The following is a 21147-nucleotide window of genomic DNA, read 5'->3' on the forward strand; positions in this document are numbered from 1 at the left end:
GGTGGTGATTTCAATATCAACTTCCTTGTAGACAGCCCCACGAAAATTGAATTTGAAAATCTATTAAATTCCTTCGCTGTTCAGAACGTGATTTCCAATCCTACACGTGTTACACTGCAGTCTGAATCACTAATTGACCTAATTATAACCAATACGCACATGCCTGTCCTGAACGCAGGTGTAATAAATACAGATATCAGTGACCACCGCGCCACTTTTATGTGCATTCCGAAAAGTAAATTTCCTAATAGAAAAGTGACAACTAAATTATTTTGGGACATTTCGACAAAAAAACTGAACACTTTCAAAGAGGAAGTTAATAGTCATGATTGGAGTGACGTTCTCAATGAAACAGCTGCCGAAAGGGCTTACGCTTTGTTTTTAACGGCCTTTTTACGTATATACAACAAGTGTTTTCCTTATAAACATGCAGAGAAACGTAAGAACATTAGGAAGCCATGGATTACACCTGAATTGCTGAAGAAAATTCGTAAAAAGGACAAGCTTTACAAAAAGTTTGAAAAAACACGAGACCCTGACATATTTAAAGCGTTTAAAGTGTTTCGAAATAAACTGACGACGGAAATACGGAGAGCGCGCGATCAATATTTTTGTGACAAGTTTTCCTCTATGAATAAGTCAGATGAATTATGGAGGAAACTGAATGCACTTCTGGGCAGGTCTTCAGGTTCAAGCCCAATAACAACAATTCAAAATGGGGGTAAGGAATTGACAGGCATTGACTTAGCTAATGCATTTAACACCCACTTTACAGATATAACTAGTAATTTCGTCGATTCAAATACTCTTAATACTCGAAACGAGAAATCTATGTTCTTAACGCCAATATCAGAGTCAGAGGTGATATCGGTTTTCATGGGCTTAAAAAACAGTAAAAGTGCTGACGCAGACGACATTGTAATAAAACCAGTAAAGTATGTGATAGAAGACATAGCAGGGTGCTTAACTAAAATATATAACCTTTGTTTATCTCAAGGACTATTTCCGAAGCAAATGCAGCTTGCCAAAGTGAGTGTACTGCACAAGAAAGGAAGTAAGAATGAATTTACAAACTTTAGACCCGTGTCAATACTTCCCGTTTTTTCTAAAGGATTTGAAAAAATGATTCCCTCTAGAATAACAAATTTTAGTGAACAATGCAGTATTCTTCACGACGCGCAATACGGCTTCAGAAAACACAGATCAACAGAAATGGCACTGCTGGAGCAAAAGGAATTTGTTCTAGAATCTCTCGAAAACAAAGAAGTAGCCCTTGGGGTATACGTCGATTTCACAAAAGCTTTTGATTACTTAAATCACTCTATCCTACTGAAAAAACTTGAAATGTACGGCTTCCGTGCAACTGTGCTATCGCTTTTGACATCCTGCCTAAATGATCGAAACCAGTACGTATATTTAAATGGCTACTCGTCCCATGTATTGCCCATTTCTGCAGGTGTGCCTCAGGGGAGTATTCTTGGCCCGTTTCTTTTTAATTTGTACATAAATGACATCATAAGCATCGATCCCACGACAAAATTTGTCATCTACGCGGATGATGTGACACTGTTGTTCACTGCAGCTAGCGCAGATGAGGTCATCACTAGAGCGAACAAAACTCTTGAGAAATTAGACATATGGGCCCAACTGAACAAATTAAAAATAAACGTTAGTAAAACAAAGGCTGTCCTATACCGTGCGAAAAACAAAATTATTAGCATAGACAGAGACATTAAGTTGAACAACTCAAAGATAGAGATAGTAAACACATTCAAAATACTTGGAGTATATTTCACCGAAAATATGACGTGGGACAATCACGTGAGCCACGTTATCTCAAAACTGTCTAGCATCGTGGGAGTAACGTACGCAAACAGATATACTCTACCTCCAAAGGTTAAACTTTTATTGTACAATGCACTATTCCACTCACACATAAACTATTGCCAACTAGTCTGGGGGAATACAACCAAAGGAAATTTGCAAAAAATTCTGACATTGCAGAAAAAAATGTTAAGAAACATTGAAAACGTCCCCAGAAGTCACCCTTCCCACCTTTTGTTCTCGAAATATTGCATAATGAAAATAGACAGCCTATACTCGCACGGCTTGTGTTCGCGTTATAGGATTGAAATAAAAAACAACGCTCATTGTCTATTACGGTTGGCATCTCTTTGTAAAAGGACACTAGCTTATGAATATAGAAGCCCACAGCCTTGGTTAGTAAAAACGTGCAGGACAGATTATGGACGACAAATGATAAACAGATTGCTACCACACTTGTTAAATATCTGTTACAGAAACGGTATCACTCCCGAGTTAACTTCAAAAAGAGAACTGAAATTACTGTTCATAGAAAACAATTCCTTCATATGATGGGGTATTTCTAGCATTTTGCATATGTACGCTGTACCTTTCCTTGAGCAACGCTTTTCTGTTCATGCACATTGTTTTCTCCGTCTCTTTCCTTTACTTATGTAACGTTCTTGTTTTTTCGGGCTTTTTCCGGCATGTACTTTCGCTTATCACCGGTGTATCATACAGTTTAATTAGAATTGTTTTGTTTATTTTCCTTGTACAAGCCGATCTGACTTTGTAAACAAAACATTTCTGTATTTTGATTTGTGTTGTTATTATGCCGCTCTGCCAATATTTTATTTTATTTTATTTTTTTCCCCCTTGTCCTCTCTTTTGTTTCTTGAATTTTTTGTAATCTGGGGAGCTGGGAACAAGTCAAGCTGAATTTTCAGCTTTTTTTCCCGCACTCCCTCACTTCATGAGTGAAATAAAGAATTTATTTATTTAACCGGTAGGTAATGCAGAAAAAGGAGCTACACATAACTTAAATCATCACTTGAGAGAAGACGGAAACGAATTTTCCGTTTATCCAAGACCTGCACTGCCTTTCTTTTGTTTTTTGCCGAAACGATGTCAACAAAAAATAGTGGAGCCAATAGGACTAAGCTCCTAACCCAATACCTTCATCAACATCCTTCAGGAATGGCCTCCAGGTAGTTATTGTTGAAACGCGTGCCCATGCTGAACAAAGATTGTAATGGCCAATTTGCCTGTGTACCTCTGTATGAGAACCAGTACTCTCTGTATTATGTACCTGAATGAGACACATGTGTCAGATCTCTGGATAGCAATCACTGATTTTTTCTCATTTGCAGTAACCACTCTGGTTAGTAATGTGAGTGCGACAGGCACAGTGGGAAGCATTAAGCACAAAATGTGAGCAAGCACAACGACAATTCCATGCCAAAACTGAAATTTCTCAACGAAAATGCAAGACACGCAGTAATTTCTGACTGCAAGACGTTACAAAAGATATCAGAAGTAGAGTAGCCTTGCCATCTCAGTAATCTTTACAAACCGAAGCGATCCACAGCGTCCACGGTATTTTGTCCGTCTTACCGCCAATTAACGGGCAATGAAAAAATTGTCAGTGGCTTAACTTGGATAAACCTGGAATCTAGTGAAAAGCAAGCACGCTTGCTAAGCGTCTGTGGCTCGTCCATGGCAGCTCCCTTGCACTCTCGCTGCAGCCATTTTATATATACCCACACGACCATGCACATGGCTATAGCGTTGTATCATATGGTCTTACGACAACCCCCCCCCAGATGTCATGTAGCTTCACATTACAACATCGAATGTTCTGAAAGTCGAACGTCAACCCAAAGGTAACTATGTCAAAGGTCAGAGGTCGAGGGTGAACTAAAGATCACAGGTCAAGTTCAGAGTTCAAAGGTTCGACACCATAACCATACCACATAGTCATTCACTGTGAACGTGGTTCAGACGACTGTCGTTCAAGATCATTCTGCAGCATACGAGACGACGGCTTTACCTAGCGCAGTAATGCCTGACTTTCACCTGTAATGAGCTCGTTAGCGCACACTCTGTCCTGCGATTAATTCAATAGGCACCGCACCACAACTTCCCTTCAGTTAGAGGCGATACAGTCGCTGGTTGTGGACGAGAGGGTCGGCCCGATACTGCGAGGAAAGCAGGTGCAGGCATCCAGGAGAGACGCGATGCAAGGATTGCCTCACGTTCGGGGTGCAACATTGCGCTAAATACAACGGGTCAGCATGGTGCTGACCCCCGGCTTCAAGTAAAAAGTAAAATGAACAGGGCCTGAACCCTTGTCTTAGGCTGATCGCTAAAAGAATGCACTATGCCCGAGCAGTGCATGGATTTATAACAAGCGAGCATCGCCGCTAGATGAGTGGCAGACTGAGAAGCCAGTTGATAACCGCTGGGTGCGAATGTAAGAGGACCTGAGGATTGTTAGCGTTGGAGTGAAATTATCGCTTTGAAAGTAATTGGCGATCAGCTTCAATGACCGTGCTCGCACGACGGTAGTGCACTTACAAATAGGACACGGCCGTGTCTTAATGAGACGTGGCTCAGAAATTAAAACGGAAAAATTCACTAACTCCGCTGGCATACTACGGCTATCATAGGCAGGCACGTATACAAGAAAAAGCCCAAAGGGGCCCCGACTCTCGCCCACTCCCCGAAATCAAGTTACACCACCTCCCTTTGCTTTTGGCAGTGATCAGCCAGCTGCCACCTCACACCCCCTTCCCCAAACAAAATGGAAGAAATTACAATAGGCCTTTGATGAAAGAAAAGCCTTGGCTATGTGCGTGATTATTATTAAACTACCTTTAAGAAAACTATGCGCTTACGACAAAATAAACGTATAAGTGAGGAACCGGATAATGAGAACAAATCCCCTCAACTGAGCATCGATCTGTGTTCAGGGGTCGTACAAGTAAACCGTGCGTCCTCCTCACCCAGCGCTTCCAAGAGATGCGGCGCCAGCGCACGTTGGCGGCTGTCGATTCGTGGCACCACAGCCTGGTACATCGGCCATGAAAACTTTGCTCGGCAGTGCACAAGCGTTCGGCACGTGCTTCTTTTCTTCCCTCCAGGGGCTCCAGGAAGCAGGCCGGCCTATGGCGCTTGTCGCTTGCCTCTCGCCCGCGGCGGACACGGTGACCATTTTCAGCCTCTGCCTGAAACATGGATGCACACGCAAACAAACGCTTGCACACAACGATGAACAATTACATAATATAACAAAGTTAAGCAGCCAAGCCGTAGAATCACGGTCCTGCATTGTGACACACTAGAGGGTTATCGGGTACTCGACGCCTGGTACCGGTATTTCTGCTAACTCGATCAATAACTTGACATAAATTCTATTCTTGTAGAACAACACGCAGTTAGTGTTTGTTAGCGCTGAAAACAACGCTTTCACTGAGTGGCATGCACTAATTCCTAATAAAGCAATCAATCTATCCAATAATCTCTGTCACTCAGTCCACCAATTTGTCGGTCAAAGAATCAATCAACCATTTATTAAATCAATGACTCAATTGATTGAATTCGAAGAAAGTGCTGTTTATGAATCTGCTTAACCAGAAAGCAAGTCAATCATTCAATCACTCAATTAATATATCAATGTTATAATCAATCAGTCTGCCAGTCACTCAGTCGACGTACTGATCAATGATTCAAGCAACCATCCAATAAATGAATGTACCAGTCAATAGTCAATCGGTCGAACATCTAGAAACTGGGGCTAGTGACTTGATGAAGACGAAACCAGTCAAATTGATCACGGAGGAAAAAAGGAGAAACACACACTCATTAAAGAAAATACGTCACCCTGAAAGGCTAGCGAGCGTGCTGTTATGTTAAGGTACGAGCAGAGTTATATGAGACAGGCCCTACAGAACAAGCAGCGTTTTCACCGTTAGAAGGTTCTGTCAAATCGAACTATGAATAACGATACTTCTGGCAATTAGTTGCAAGCAGTTTCTAAAATCAAGAAGACTGTTTATACACAGTGTGAGCATCTCCGTCAAACCAATCATCGCTGTTGAACAATGCCCATAGAAGTTGCCCGCTTCATATTGCAATGCATGCCTGCGCTGACCCAAGGTTAGAATGGTCAGCGTACTCGGCAAAAGAATGACATTGCGAGACCTTGCCTATTTCCCCCTTTATCATGTTCAGGTTCGTCTGAATGAGACAGCAGGTTCGTCTGAATGAGACAGGACTGTCGGATCAGGTAATAGTTGTCACTGCGATTTGCATAATTCGCAATCACCATTCAACCTATTATTGGCCGCGAAAATACTCGAGGGGAAATATTAAGATCAAAATATGAGCGAGCGCGTCGGAAATGGCGCGCAAAAATAGCAACTTCTGACACCAATAATTTAAAGAATTGTCGCTTGCATCTGATACATCGTAGCTTATGAAAAAAAGCCATTGGGCAACTCCCCTCCCCCCCCCACCTCCAATAGAAAGGCAGGCTTGCGCGCACAGCGTCGTGAGAACAGTTCAACGGGCATGGCACAGTAATGCTCCTACCTGTTGGCGGCGCTGATATCCCAGAGACTTTGAAGCTCATCATGAGTCTGTCTTGCGCTGTGACTCAACGCAGTCATCCAGTCTCTGGCTGGGCAAAATCTTTGGCCCGTTGCTGCAAGGGGACATGGTCCAGGCATCCGGGCCAGACGCGACGCTAGTGTTTCACACGACTGCTGCAGCACTGCAGAAAGGTCGGGACAGCAGGATAAAGACCTCTGGCTACGCACGAAGGCGACGGCACCCGAACTCGCGTCATACCAAGATCCGTAAAAGAAAGCAAAGCGCCCGAGCAGTGCACGAATTTCTAGTTGAAAAACGAGCATATCGACTCCATGTATGCTAGATTCAGTTGTCACTTGATAACTGCCAGGTATGGTCGAAATCGCAGAGACAGATCACTGACGTCATTGATGCTTGTTAGTGTTTTTGACAAACAGAAAGCGACCAGCATCACTGAGTGGGCACATGACGGTCGCTCATATCTGAATAGGACACGGTCGTATATATGTAGTTAAGCACGCTTAAAGAATTACAAACGAAAACTGGCCCAACTGTTGGTTTTTTAAATACATCGAACGATAATCTAATTGCACTCTATACGGATAAACCACCATGTGGCATTTGATAGCACAAGCGTCCAGAAGTCCTACCGGAATCTGAGAAAACCTTTAAACCTATTCTCATCTTGCTTGAGTAGAGCAAGCACTCACTTGCACACAGGGGCAAAATATAGAAATGCTATTTTTATAGCACTCATCTGTTCGTACGACGATTATGTTCCTCTCATGATGTTCCTCGCATCGTGGCTATGGTACGACAATTATGTTCCTCTCATGATGTTCCTCGCATCGTGGCTATGGTACGACGATTATGTTCCTCTCATGATGTTCCTCGCATCGTGGCTAGAAGTCCCACCCGAACGTGCGAAAAACCTTTCAACCGATTTTCAGCTTGCTTGCTAGAGTAAGCGCTCGTTCGCACACAGGTGCAAGAAATGCCATTGCTATTTTTTTAATGCACTGTTGTGTTGATACAATGATTACTTTTCTCATAATTTTATCGTTATTTTATTCCTCTGTGACTAACGATCAGTGTGATGTGATCAGTGCATCTTTATGAATAGCATTCGGTTTTCCTACATATCTTTATTGCTATAATGCTATGAATGGACACTACCTCGCAGTTGGTGTAGTAACTGATTGGTGTTTTTTTCGCTCAGATTGTTGAGGCTAGTCAGACTGGTCATACCGGAGCTCAGAAATTAACACTGGCCCTTACCAATCGGCTGTGGGATGAGCGGATATAACACAACCGGGTCAAGGGCAACAGGTCAGTCTCCTCCTCCGACTGGTGCGGCCCGGGTGATTAAGGCCCGGAAATTCAACAGCGCGGGAGGCCGCACACCGAGTCCAGATGGCCCTGGCTGCAATAGAATGGGGGAGTACAACCTGAGAGTACGGTAGTGTCCCCAGGTTTCAAGTAAAGTGGACAGGGCCTGAACCCGTCATAATCTGAACCTGAAAAGAACGCGCCGCTATGCCCGAGCAGTGCATAGATTTTTAAGTGAAAAAGCTAGCATCGCGACACTATGGATTGTAGACTGAGCAGCCTGTTGATAACCGGCAGGTACTGCTGCAAGAAGAGCTACACGTCACTTATGTCTTTGAAGATTGTTAGCGTTGGCGTGATATTATCACCTTGAAAGTAATTGGCAATCAGTGTCAGTGACCGTGATTGCACAATGGTAACTCCTATCGTAATGGGACATGGCCTTGTCTTAGGGAGGGCTGAGGAATTAAAACAAAAAATTCCCCTCCGCTGCCACATTACAGATATTAAAGGAGTACATGACATAATATTGAACTAAACACAGCGCGTGAGATACAATAAGCAAACAAGGAAGGTAACGTACAGTCCGAACAAATGATCTCAGCTAAGCATCCATGAGCAATTATGATCACAATAAAAAAGCAAAAATGAACCATGTGTCCTCCTCACCCAGCGCATCCACCAGGCGCAGGATTGATGCGGCATCAGGACATGATGGTGCCGTCCATTTATGGCACCACTCCTGGGTACATCGGCAAGGAAAACCTTGGCTCGGCAGTGGACAGCGCTTCAGCGCCTGCTTCATTTTCATGCCAGTGGGCCCCAGGAAGCAAGTTGACCAATCACGCTCGCCGCCTGCCTGTCGCTCATGGCGGACACAGTGGCCATTTTCAGCCTTTACCTGAAACATGCATGCACATGCAAATAAAAAACACTCGGATGCAACGATGAAGAATTAAATAATATACGAGAGTTATTCAGCCGGGGCCTAGACTCATAGTCCTTCACTGTGATACAGAAAAGGAAATTCGGTTATTCTGGAAGAGATAGTCGTTCTCACTCGATCGCTAGCTGAGCATATATTTCATATGTAGATCCACAGACATTGAGTGGTTTTTTTGGCGCAAGAAACATCGCTTTCACTGAGCGCGTGCACCATTTTCCAATCAATCACACAATCGATCAAAGAGTCAATCCAACACATCAGTTGCTCGAACAGTCAATCAATATCAGTCCAACAACCGAAAAAACATTGAGTGAAACAATGAATCAACCATTGAATAAATCAATATGTCAGTCGATAAAGAAGTGAAAACTTTTAGTTATGATTGGTTTGACGTAATGGTTATGCATTGAGGCTTAGCTAGTATTGTACACATTGTTTATCTATAGGCGTAGACTTGGTTACTCAATGGCATATGTATGAGTTGGACACAGCAGTCGCACTGCGTGGTCGTAATAACGGCGAGTTTCGGGGATTTTTCTGTTCTGACTCTCTTGTTTCCTCTTGCTGCTGGCTTAAGATGCGGCCAAGACACTCTTTTCGGCTTCTTTCCGACGTCACTTAGCAACGCGTATTTCCGGTTGTTCAGGCGTTTTGGCTGCTCGTTTACCATTGGCTTTATCATTTTGTTTTTGCGCTGTTGTGCAGCCAACTCCCAAGCAAGTGCTTCTGGAGCGGAAGAATTTATTTTCTCAGCTTTTCTGCGTAGTCTAGCAGCAGCCGCACTCTCCTTCCCTTCCATGTCGAGTGCGGACGCCTATTCTCTGGCAAGCGCATTATATAGCCTCCTTGCGCATGCACATGACGCACATGTGCAGTAGCGCGCGGCTGCGCCGAAAGGTCAGGCGGCGACGGTGGCTGCGGCTGCGGCGGCGGCAAGGAGCGACCACCTGCGCGGCGCGTGACGTCACTCTTTTTTGTGCATGCGCATAGCTCAGCAGTTCGGCTCACAGGAAGCTCGGCTCTGACCAGCGTAGTGAAGCTTTTCATTTCAAAAGAGTGGGGACAATAGGACTAAGCTCCTCCCCACCCCTCCTCAGCCCACTTCAGGAGTGGGTCCAGCACAGTCATCATTGAAACGCGTGCCCCTGCTAGCCCAAGGTTAGAAAGGGCAGCTCGCCTGCCTACCTCTGTGTCGGTTTTAGGTTCGTCTGAATGAGACAGCTGTCGGATCTGTGGATAGCACATCAGTGGGATTTTGTCTTATTCACAATCACCACTCTGGCTAGTATTTTGCTAGTACTTCGAACTACTAGGCTCAAAACGTGAGCAAGCACGCCGAAAGTTACCCTCAAAAATGCAAAAATTAAGCACCGAAAATGCAAAAAATAAGCAGCGATTTCCAGCTGCCGGTAGTTTGAAATCAGAAGTGCTCTAGCTTCGTAAGGGCTGTCTAAGCGCTGCGCCCCGGCGCCGGTGCACAGCGTTCAAGATGTTTATGCGCAATACCACCAATGAATAGAAAGTGCAGAATTAAACTGTGGGATTTATATCTCTACAGAACTCTTTTAAGTGCACTCTGTTCTGCGATTAAGGCAAAAGGCATCACATCGCCAGGTCCTGCCAGTTGGTGGAGCTAAAGTCGCTGGTTGTGGTAGTGAGGGTTGGCTCAATACTCGTTACCGGGTACACGCATCATGTAGAGACGCAATGCAAGGATTTCACAAGCCTGGGGTGCAAAATTAAAGAGATACAATGGCAGAGTACGGTAGCGACTTCTAGGTCCAGGTGAAGTGAACAGGTCTCACAACCTTGTCATAATCTGATTCACAAATGACTGCGCCATGCCCGAGCAGTACATGGTTTTAAGTGAAAAGCGAGCATCACGACTCCGCGGATGGTACGCTGAGTTCCCAGTTGGTAACCGCTATGTACGATTGCAAGAGGAGGAACACATCACTTGAGATTTTGATGATTTTTATAGTTAGCGTGAAATTATCACTTTTCAAGCAAATGGCGATCAGCTTCAGGTACCACAAGGAAACGACGCTCACTCATATCCGAAAGAGAGACGGCCATGTCTTAACAGGACATGGCAGACAAATTAAAACGAAAATATTCAGCAAATTACATGACATGAGCTAAAGACTGCCCGTGGGATAAAAATAAACAATGAAAATACGGGAAAATCAGAAATTGAGCATACATCTGCGATTACTATCATGCTAAAACGCAAAAAAAACCTTGCGCTCAACTCACCCAGTGCATGCACCAGACGCAGGGTTCATGTGGCATAGGCGCACGACGGCTGCAGTTGATTCATGGCGCTGCGCCTGGGTAGATCAGCCCTAAAAGCACTGGCTCATCAGCGCACAGGGGTTCGGCGCCAGCTTCATTTTTTCCAGCCGGGGGCTCCAGGAAGCACGTCGGCCAATGGCGCTCGTCGTTTGCCTCTCACCCGCGGCGGACACGGTGGCCATTTTGAGCCTCTGCCTGAAACACGGATGCACCCGCAAACAAACACTCGCACACAACGCTGAAGAATTGGGTATACACCAGAGTTAGGCAGCCGAGGCATAGACTAACGATCCTTTTACTGTCATACACTATAGGAGATTTGAATACTGTCTCTTCAGGGACTGATAATTTTCGGTCGCTAGCTAAACAGGAACGCAGCTCTTCTAAGACCACAAGCAACGAGCTTTCGTGAAGCACCACAGCCAATCGATTGATCAATCAATTATTAAACCAATTAGTCAGTAAGTTAGTGAGTTGATATAACTTGTAGAAAGTGCCGAAATTACCCACGAAAATAGTAATTTCTGACATCAAAAATGCAAAAAGTGCCGCTTGCATGCACTACTTGGTAGTGTAGGAGGAAACAGCCATCGTGCTATCCCCCCACCCCTCCCCCATAGCAAGGCAGGCTTGCGTGCACTGCCTGCTTAGAGGAGTTCGACCGGCATCGCAATATAACGTTCTTACGTTTTGGCGGCGCTGTAGCCGCTGGTTGTGGGTGAAATGCTTGGCCCATTGCTGCAAGCGCACATGGTGCAGGCGTCCGGCACACGGCTGCTCCTGACCTGCATAAGAATCAGTGGGAAAGTGGGCTACAGACCTCCGGCTACAAAGGAACTAGGCAGCACCTGAACTCGCGTCATAATAAGATCCGTAAAAGAATGCGCAGCGCCCGAGCAGAGCACGGATTTATAACTGAGAAGTGAACATGGCGACTCACTTCATGTATGCTGGACTCAGTTTCCCGTTTATAACCACTAGGTATGGTCGAAACAGCAAAAAAAGGATGACTTACGTCATTGATGATTGTTAGTGCGCATGTTGACGTGAAATTATTACCACGGTCGCTCATATCTGATTAGGTCGCGGCCGTATCTTAGGTACACATGGCTGAAGAATTACAAACGAAAGTTTCATCCATTGTTGGCTTCAGAAATACATCGAACGAGCATCTAATTTTATATGCAGATCAGCAAGCAGCAGGCAATTGAGAACACAGGCATCTTAGCTAGATGTCCGAATCGAATGTACGAAACCCTTTAAACCGATTCTCATCTTGGATAGCTGCAGTAAGAACTCGCTTGCGCGCAGATGCAAGATTTATCATTGGTAATTTTATAATGCAGTCATGTTAACACAAAGATTTTGTTCCTCTGATTATTTCACTGTTTTAAGAAGGTTGGCTCTTGCCACTTACATTTGTCAAGTACGCGTCTGTCGTCGATGGTAAATGGACCATAAAAATTACCGCGTGACCACACTGTATTACATACCAGCAGTGGGCACGTAGCGCTCAATTGATGCCTATACTTTCGACCCGTTATATATGTGCCAGTATAGCAGCCATCAAAGTAGGATCCAACCGGGGCCACCATATGCTTAAGATTTGGGGCTACCCTTTTGACGCAAGTGCTCGAAGTGGTGTCAAATGACTTGGCATGTTCCTGAAGATGAAATTACTCATTGAGATGAAGCCAAAACATGGGTTTTGCAACGCCTTTCCGCCTCCAAACCTTGCATTCTGCGGACCTTCAGGTGGCGATTAGGGCCGAACAGTTTGCAGCCAGGTGTTCCGGATGGTTTCAAACTATTCCACGTGTTGTGATGCATAAAATTTATAAACTGATATAACGAGAAAGTATACCGGATATAGCGAAGTGGCTGTAAATCGCAATAGTGCAAAATCTATGAGATAGATGGCACTGCCTGTGTCTTAGAGATGGCCGCCGCGGTGCGCTGAGTGTTTATTACGCACGAAATTTCCGCAGCCGTTCTCTGCGGCATCTCTCATAGCCTGAGTCGCTTTGGGCAGTTAAACCCCCATAAACTAATGTAATCTAAGAAGGGATGTTTGCATTGGTTTTTACGTTTGCTGAGCACACCCAATGTGAACGCGTGAAACTCCCGTAGCTAGCGCTCTTAAGACGAACACTGAGGCAGTGTTGGGGGAGAATTTTTTTCCCTCTGTGATTAATTATCAAAGTGTGATGTGATCAGTGCAACTCTATTAATAGCATTCGGTTTTCCTGCATATCAGTTTTCCTATATTTCTATGAATGAAGACTCCCGCGCAGTTAGTGTCGAGAAGTGCACGAATTTTTAAGTGAAAAGCAAGCATCGCGACTCCGGTATGGGAGCCTGTGAGGCCACATTTACGGTAATCGGTAGGTACGATCACAAGAGGAGCTGCACATCACTTACGTCTTTGATGATTGTGAGCGTTGGTGGGAATTTATCAGTTTGAAAATAATCACCTATCAGCTTCAGTGACGTCGTGCTCACAGATATCAGAATGGGACACGGCCGTGTCTTGGGGAGCAATAGCTGATCAGTTAAAACAGAAAAATTCACCTAAGCTGCCAGACTACAGCTGTTAATTACATGTATTATTCTTGAAACTAATGAAAGCGTGTTGAATAAAATGAAGAAACAAGGAAGGTATGGCACAATCAGAACAAATGACCCTAAAAGAGCATCCATCTGCGATAAAGACTATACTAAAAAATAAAAATAAAGCTTGTGAACTCATCAGCTGCCTACAGCAGAGACAAGATTTATACGGCAGAAGGGTATGATGGCTCCTGTCCATGCATGGCACCACTCCTGGGTACATCGGCCATGATACCTTGGCTCGGCAGTGGACAGGGGTTCGGCGCCTGCTTCTTTTCTTCCCTGCAGAGGTTCCAGAAAACATGCCGGCCTATGGCGCTTGGCGCTTGCCTTTCGCCCGCGGCGGACACGGTGACCATTTTCAGCATCTGCCTGAAACGTATTCACACGCAAACAAACGCTTGCACAAAACGATGAAGAATTACATACTATAGCAGAGTTAAGCAGCCAGGCCGTAGAATCATGGTCGTTCATTGTGATACACCAGAGGGGATTGGGTTACTCTAATGCCTGGTACCGGTATTCTAACACGATCGCTAACTGAACCCAAATTCCATTCTTGCAGAACGAAAGGCAGTTAATGTTTGTTAGCACTTAAAACACCGCTTTCAGTGAGCGGCATGCACTAATTCCTAATCAAGCAATCAAACTATCTAAAAACCTCAGTTAATCAGTCGACCAAACGAGAAACCAAAGAGTCAAACAGTCAATACCATCCAATAAATCAATTAGTTGATTGAATTTGTTGAAAGTGCTGTTTATGAACCTGTTTAAGTGGAAAACCGGACAATCATTCAACCAGTCAATTAATACATCTATCTACTATTGTCAGTCTGTCAGTCCACCAGTGGAACAATCAGTCAAGCAACCATCCAATAAATAAATGAATTCAGTCAATGATTGAACCGATCAAACTTGTTAAAACTGGCGCTATAGTGACTTAAGACGAAACAAGTCAAATTGATAGAGGAGAAAAGGAGAAACACACACAACCACATGAAAGGCAACTATGCGTTATTCAAGGAAATACGTCGCCCGAAAACGCTAGCGGGCATGCACAGCACAGAGAGCATGAAGAGAATGACATTGCGAGACCTCGCAATGTCATGTACTGCAGAGAGAGACGGTACCTCTTTCTTCCTTTCTTCTTTCAGTACATCCTTTACCCCTTCGCTTACGACGCGGTTCAGGTGTCCACCGATATATGAGAGACAATGGAAGGCTATAGCGGGCATGCACTGCGCAGTGAGCATGAAGAGAATGACATTGCGAGACCTCGCCTGTCTCCCCCTCTTATGTCCATTTTCATCTGAATGAGACACGACTGCCGGATCAGTTGACAGTACAAACTGCGATTTTCCCTCATTCGCAATCATCATTCAACCTGGCACATTCAGTGTAAATACTCTCTGTGAAAAATTAAGCTCAATACATTAGCGAGCGCGTTGAAAATGACCCGCTAAAAGAGTAATTTCTGACACCAAAAATTTTAAACTGCCGCTTGCGTGCCCTACTTGCTAACGTATGCAAGCCAGCTATCGATGGCAAAAGGGCTATCCCCCCACCACTTACAAAGAAAGGCAGGCTGATGCGAACTGCGTCCTGAGGGGAGTTGAACGCGTATAGCATTGTAATGTTCCTACCATTTGTCGGCGCTGTTGTCGCTGGTTATGGGTGAAGCGCTTGGCCGGTTGCTGCAAGCGGACATGATGCAGGCATCCGGGCCATACGCGATGCTAGTATTGCACACGACCAGGTGTAGCACTGCAGAAAAAAAGAGCAGAACAACGGGATAAAGACCTCCGCCTACATGCAAAGGGGCTGCACCTGAACTCGCATCAAAATAAGATACGGAAAAGAATACACTGTGCCCGACTAGAGCATGGATTTCAAGCTGAGAAGTGAGCATGAACACAATATGTATGCTAGACTCAGTTGTCGGTTGACAACAGCTAGGTATGGTCGAAACAGCAGGGCCAGACACGTCATTGTTGATTGTCAGCGTTGATTAACAATCAGCAACCGGCTTCACTGACTGGCCGGTCATTGATATGTGAATAGGACATGGCCGTATCTTAGTTATGCACGGCTGAAGAATCACAAAAAAATTTCCCGAACTGTTGGCTTCACAAATATTTTGAACGAGCATCTAATTCTATATGCGGATCAGCAACCAACTGGCATTTGAGAACATACGCATTGAAGCCAGAAGTCACATCCGAATGCGCGAAAACCTTTAAACACATTCTCATCTGGCTGACAACGATCATGTTCCTCTCATGATTTTACCGTACTTTGTTTCCTTTCTGATTAACGATCATAATGTGATGTGATCAGTGCTACCTTATGAACAGCATTACCTCTATGTTGATGTAGTTACTGGTTGTGGTCTTTTGTAGCGAAAGCTACACTAGGCTAGAGAGCGGAGCATTTCGGGTAAGTATCATTAGTCACTACTGCGCTTGCACCATTCTACCACTAGCTGCACGGAGCCACAGGTTTTCCCCAATTCGCCCCGCCATTCCTCAAAGTCCAATTTTAAATTTCCTTTCTTTTCTTTTTTTCCTCCCTCCCTTTATCCCTTAACTTATGGCGTGGTTCAGGTGTCCACCGAGATATGTGAGACAGTTACTGCGCCATTTCCTTTTCTCAAAACCGAACACATGAGTTCCCTGGGGTTGTTTAGTGGGTTCATTGGCGTTGACGAGGCTCATTGGTGTTGAGAATGAGGTGAGGCGGTTAATTTTCACGAAAGGAAAGGCACACAACTGGCTCCCAGGGTCAGTGGACACCTCAATTTCTCTTTTTTATACGCTGGTGTCCAAACAGCAAAAACCTGCTTTTGTTTTTTGCACAGTGGATAGGCAGCCCGCACCACCCTGCCACCTTGGCAAGTGGCTGGTATTGCGAGATGTTGGTCACCCAATGAACGCTGTGACCTATTGTTGCAGTGCTCAATTCACAGCACCAGGTGTGTTACCCCGGGGGACATCCCAAACAGCAAGCATGCCTGGGAACGTTGAACAACTTATACTGGTCCAAAGCTCCTTACAAATTGTATAATGTTGCCCGACTGGGCTCTATGCATTGGCTACAGCCCTGCCCTCTTACCTGCCTTGAGTTCAGCAAGAAAACGGTGACGCAGAAGGCCACCAATACGATGAATGGCAGCTAACAGCAGGCAGGTGCCATATTCAAAGACGACGAGGAAACCTGCAAACAAGGTTGGGACATTGAGTAGCGTAGAACCCGCATATGACAGTGCGAATCTGCAGTCAAATTTTGCAGTCAAACCACCGCGGTGGCTCTGTGGTTAGGGCGTTCGGCTATTGATTCGGAGTACCCGGGTTCGAACCCGGCTGCGTTTCGATGGAGGCGAAATGCAAAAGGCCCCAGTGTGCTTTGAGATCTCAATGCACATTAAAGATTCCCATGTGTATGAAATTATTCCGGAGCCCTTCACTATGGCACCTTTTTTCTCTCTGTCCCTCCTTTATATCCTTTTTTATGGCGCAGTTCAGGTGTCTGTGGAGATGTGAGACGGATACAGCGCCATTTCCTTTACCCAGCAACCAGTTTTCTAGTATGGAGCACATATTATAATAAAAAAGAATGCGACTAACTAAAAGAGTTGGTCTTATACTGGGGCAACGCAGCGAGCTATGTAAAGGAAACTGATGGGTGTAACGTTAAGGGACGGGAAGAGGGCAGAGTGGGTCAGAGAACAAATGCGGCTTAGTGGCATCTAGTGGAAGCCAAGAAGAATAAATGGGGTTGGCCAGGGCATGTAATGCAAAGGCAAGATAACCGACGGTCGTTAAATGCAACGAACTGGATACCAAGAGCAGGCAAATGAAGCAGAGGGTAGCATAAAGTTAGATATTTGGAGCAGATTAAGAAGTTTGCGGAGATTAGGAGCCAAAGCTGGCACACGTCAGGAATAATTGGACACATATAGGAGAGACCTTTGTCTTGCAGAGGGTGTAGTCAAGCTGATGATGATGACAAATACGATGGGTGGATGCTAGCAGGCAGACACCACATTCGAAGAAGCCGAGGCAACCTGCAAATAAGATTGGGACATTGGGGAGCGTTGCGTGGGATGCGGTACCATGGATTAGTGCACACTACCATTCCATGATCCAATCACCTTTAATAAATCCATGTCTTGTTCATGACTGCCATTTCGCTACCAGTTTGCTTCGCTGCATTCAAATCTCGAATGTGCAGTGCTGCAAATTGTGCGTCGGACACCTGCCGGATAGGCATTTGCTTAACCTCAGTCAAGAAAGTAATTAGACGGCCTACTCATTAGGTTCCACCTAAGCGCAGCACCACAGCTACAATGGAAAGCTATACAGCTGCTGCAGTAACAGTATTGGCAGCAAACCCAGCAGTTCTTTCTGGACAAAAGCATTTTCGAGCGAGAAACCGTTTAAAAATGCGATTTTTTAATATAGTGCAACATTTCACTACAACAATCAATATATCCGCAGATCACCCGATGGCAGTCCTGTATTTTTTTACGCAATACGTCACCCCGAAAGGCTAGCGAGCGTGCACAGCGCAGCGAGAATCTACAGCCCAGAAGCGAAAAGGCGCAAGGTGGCATTGTTATGTTAAGTTCCAAGCAGAGTTATAGGAGACAGGCCCTACTGAACAAGAAACGTTTTCACCGTTGGAAGGTTCTGTTAAATCAAACTATGAATAACGATACTTCTGGCAATTAGTTGTAAGCAGTTTCTAAAATCAAGAAGACTGTTTATACACAGTGTGAGCATCTCCGTCAAACCAATCATCGCTGTTGAACAATGCCCATAGACGTTGCCCGCTTCATATTGCAATGCATGCCTGCGCTGCCCAAGGCTAGAATGGTCAGCGTACTCGGCAACAGAATGACATTGCGAGACCTCGCCTATTTCCCCCTTTCTCATGTTCAGGTTCATCTGAATGAGACAACTGTCGGATCAGGTGATAGTTGTCACTGCGATTTGCATCATTCGCAATCACCATTCAACCTATTATTGGCCGTGAAAATACTCGAGGGGAAATATTAAGCTCAAAATATGAGCGAGCGCGTCGGAAATGGTGCGCAAAATTAGCAACTTCTGACACCAATAATTTAAAGAATTGTCGCTTGCATCTGATACATCGTAGCTTATGAAAAAAAGCCATTGGGCAACTCCCCCCCCCCGCTCCAATAGAAAGGCAGGCTTGCGCGCACAGCGTCGTGAGAACAGTTCAACGGGTGGCACAGTAATGCTCCTACCTGTTGGCGGCGCTGATATCCCAGAGACTTTGAAGCTCATCATGAGTCTGTCTTGCGCTGTGACTCAACGCAGTCATCTAATCTCTGGCTGGGCAAAATCTTTGGCCCGTTGCTGCAAGGGCACATGGTCCAGGCATCCGGGCCAGACGCGGCGCTAGTGTTTCACACGACTGCTGCAGCACTGCAGAAAGGACGGGACAGCAGGATAAAAACCTCCGGCTACGCACGAAGGCGACGGCACCCGAACTCGCGTCATAACAAGATCCGTAAAAGAAAGCAAAGCGCTTGAGCAGTGCACGAATTTCTAGTTGAAAAACGAGCATATTGACTCCATGTATGCTAGATTCAGTTGTCAGTTGATAACCGCCAGGTATGGTCGAAATCGCAGAGACAGATCACTGACAGCATTGATGCTTGTTAGTGTTTTGACTAATAGACAGCAACCAGCGTCACTGAGTGGGCACATGACGGTCGCTCATATTTGAATAGGACAGAGCGTATATAAGTAGTTAAGCTAGGTTAAAGAATTGGAAACGAAAACTGCCCCAACTTTTGGTTTTTTTTAAATACATCGAACGATAATCTAATTGCACTCTATACGGATAAACAACCATGTGGCATTTGATAACACAAGCGTCCAGAAGTCCTACCGGAATCTGAGAAAACCTTTAAACCGATTCTCATCTTGCTTGAGTAGATTAAGCACTCGCTTGCACACAGGGGCAAAATATAGAAATGCTATTTTTAATGCACTCATCTGTTGGTACGATGATTATGTTCTTCTCATGATGTTCCTCTCATCGTGGCTAGAAGTCCCACCCGAATGTGCGAAAAACCTTTAAACCGATTCTCAGCTTGCTTGGCTAGAGTAAGCGCTCGTTCGCACACAGGTGCAAGAAATGCCATTGCTATTTTTTTAATGCACTGTTGTGTTGATACAATGATTACTTTCCTCATGATTTTATCGTTATTTTATTCTTCTGTGACTAAAGATCAGAGTGATGTGATCTGTGCATCTTCATGAATAGCATTCGGTTTTCCTGCATATCTGTTTTGCTATATTGCTATGAATGGAGACTATCTCGCAGTTGATGTAGTTACTGTTTGGTGTTTTTTTCACTCAGATTGTTGAGGCTAGTCAGACTTGTCATACCGGAGCTCAGAAATTAACACTGGCCCTTACCAATCGGCTGTGGGATGAGCGGATATAACACATCCGGGTCAAGGTCAACAGGTCAGTCTCCTCCTCCGACTGGCGCGACCTGGGTGGTTGAGGCCCGGAAATTCAACAGCGCGGGAGGCAGCACACCGAGTCCAGATGGCCCTGGCTGCAATAGAATGGGGGAGTACAACCTAAGAGTACGGAAGTGTCCTCAGGTTTCAAGTAAAGTGGACAGGGCCTGAACCCGTCATAATCTGAACCTGAAAAGAACGTGCCGCTATGCCGAGCAGTTCATAGATTTTTAAGTGAAAAAGCCAGCATCGCGACACTATGGATTGTAGACTGAGCGGCCTGTTGATAACCGGCAGGTACGGCTGCAAGAAGAGCTACACATCACTTAAGTCTTTGAAGATTGTTAGCGTTGGCGTGATATCACCTTTAAAGCAATTGGCGATCAGTGTCAGTGACCGTGATTGCATAATGGTAACTTCTATCCTAATGGGATATGGCCTTGTCTTAGTGATGGCTGAGGAATTAAAACGAAAAATTCCCCTCCGCTGCCACACTACAGATATTAAAGGAGTACATGACATAATCTTGAACTAAACACAGCGCGTGGGATACAATAAGCAAACAAGGAAGGTAACGTACAGTCCGAACAAATGACCCCAGCTAAGCATCCATCAGCAATTACGATCACAATAAAAAAGCAAAAATGAACCATGTGTCCTCCTCACCCAGCGCATCCACCAGGTGCAGGATTGATGCGGCATCAGGACATGATGGTGCCATCCATTCATGGCACCACTCCTGGGTACATCGGCAAGGAAAACCTTGGCTCGGCAATGGACAGCGCTTCAGCGCCTGCTTCATTTTCACGCCAGTGGGCCCCAGGAAGCAAGTTGACCAATCACGCTCGCCGCCTGCCTGTCGCTCATGGCAGACACAGTGGCAATTTTCAGCCTTTACCTGAAACATGCATGCACACGCAAATTAAAAACACTCGGATGCAATGATGAAGAATTACATGATATACGAGAGTTATTCAGCCAAGGCCTAGACTCATAGTCCTCACTGTGATACAGAAAAGGGAATTCGGTTACTCTGGAAGAGATAGTCGTTCTCAATCGATCGCTAGCT

General features: G+C 45.1%; 1 protein-coding gene and 1 long non-coding RNA gene across 2 annotated transcripts in view; both read right to left on the minus strand.

Moving 5' to 3' along the window:
* LOC144101003 (uncharacterized) overlaps positions 1-17630 on the minus strand; it is a 59492-nt gene extending 41862 nt beyond the window's left edge. Inside the window, exons 1-7 of the mRNA XM_077633979.1 lie at positions 17542-17630; positions 16688-16789; positions 15220-15340; positions 13812-13944; positions 11654-11751; positions 10928-11161; positions 8395-8626 (exon numbers count right to left, since the gene is read on the minus strand). Of these exons, the coding sequence (XP_077490105.1) occupies positions 8395-8626; positions 10928-10963 (268 nt within the window). The 5' untranslated portion in view covers positions 10964-11161; positions 11654-11751; positions 13812-13944; ... (1 more) ...; positions 16688-16789; positions 17542-17630. The remainder of the gene's footprint in view (positions 1-8394; positions 8627-10927; positions 11162-11653; positions 11752-13811; positions 13945-15219; positions 15341-16687; positions 16790-17541) is intronic.
* Positions 17631-18864: 1234 nt separating this feature from the next.
* Positions 18865-20939, minus strand: LOC144100104 (uncharacterized). Its single transcript, XR_013307522.1, has 3 exons — positions 20745-20939; positions 20029-20173; positions 18865-19026 (listed from the first exon to the last, which is right to left on the minus strand). It is a non-coding gene; the product is annotated as an uncharacterized LOC144100104 (long non-coding RNA).
* Positions 20940-21147: the final 208 nt, after the last annotated feature.

This window comes from Amblyomma americanum, chromosome 8 (genome assembly GCF_052857255.1).
Source record: "Amblyomma americanum isolate KBUSLIRL-KWMA chromosome 8, ASM5285725v1, whole genome shotgun sequence".
Lineage (NCBI taxonomy): Eukaryota > Metazoa > Arthropoda > Arachnida > Ixodida > Ixodidae > Amblyomma > Amblyomma americanum.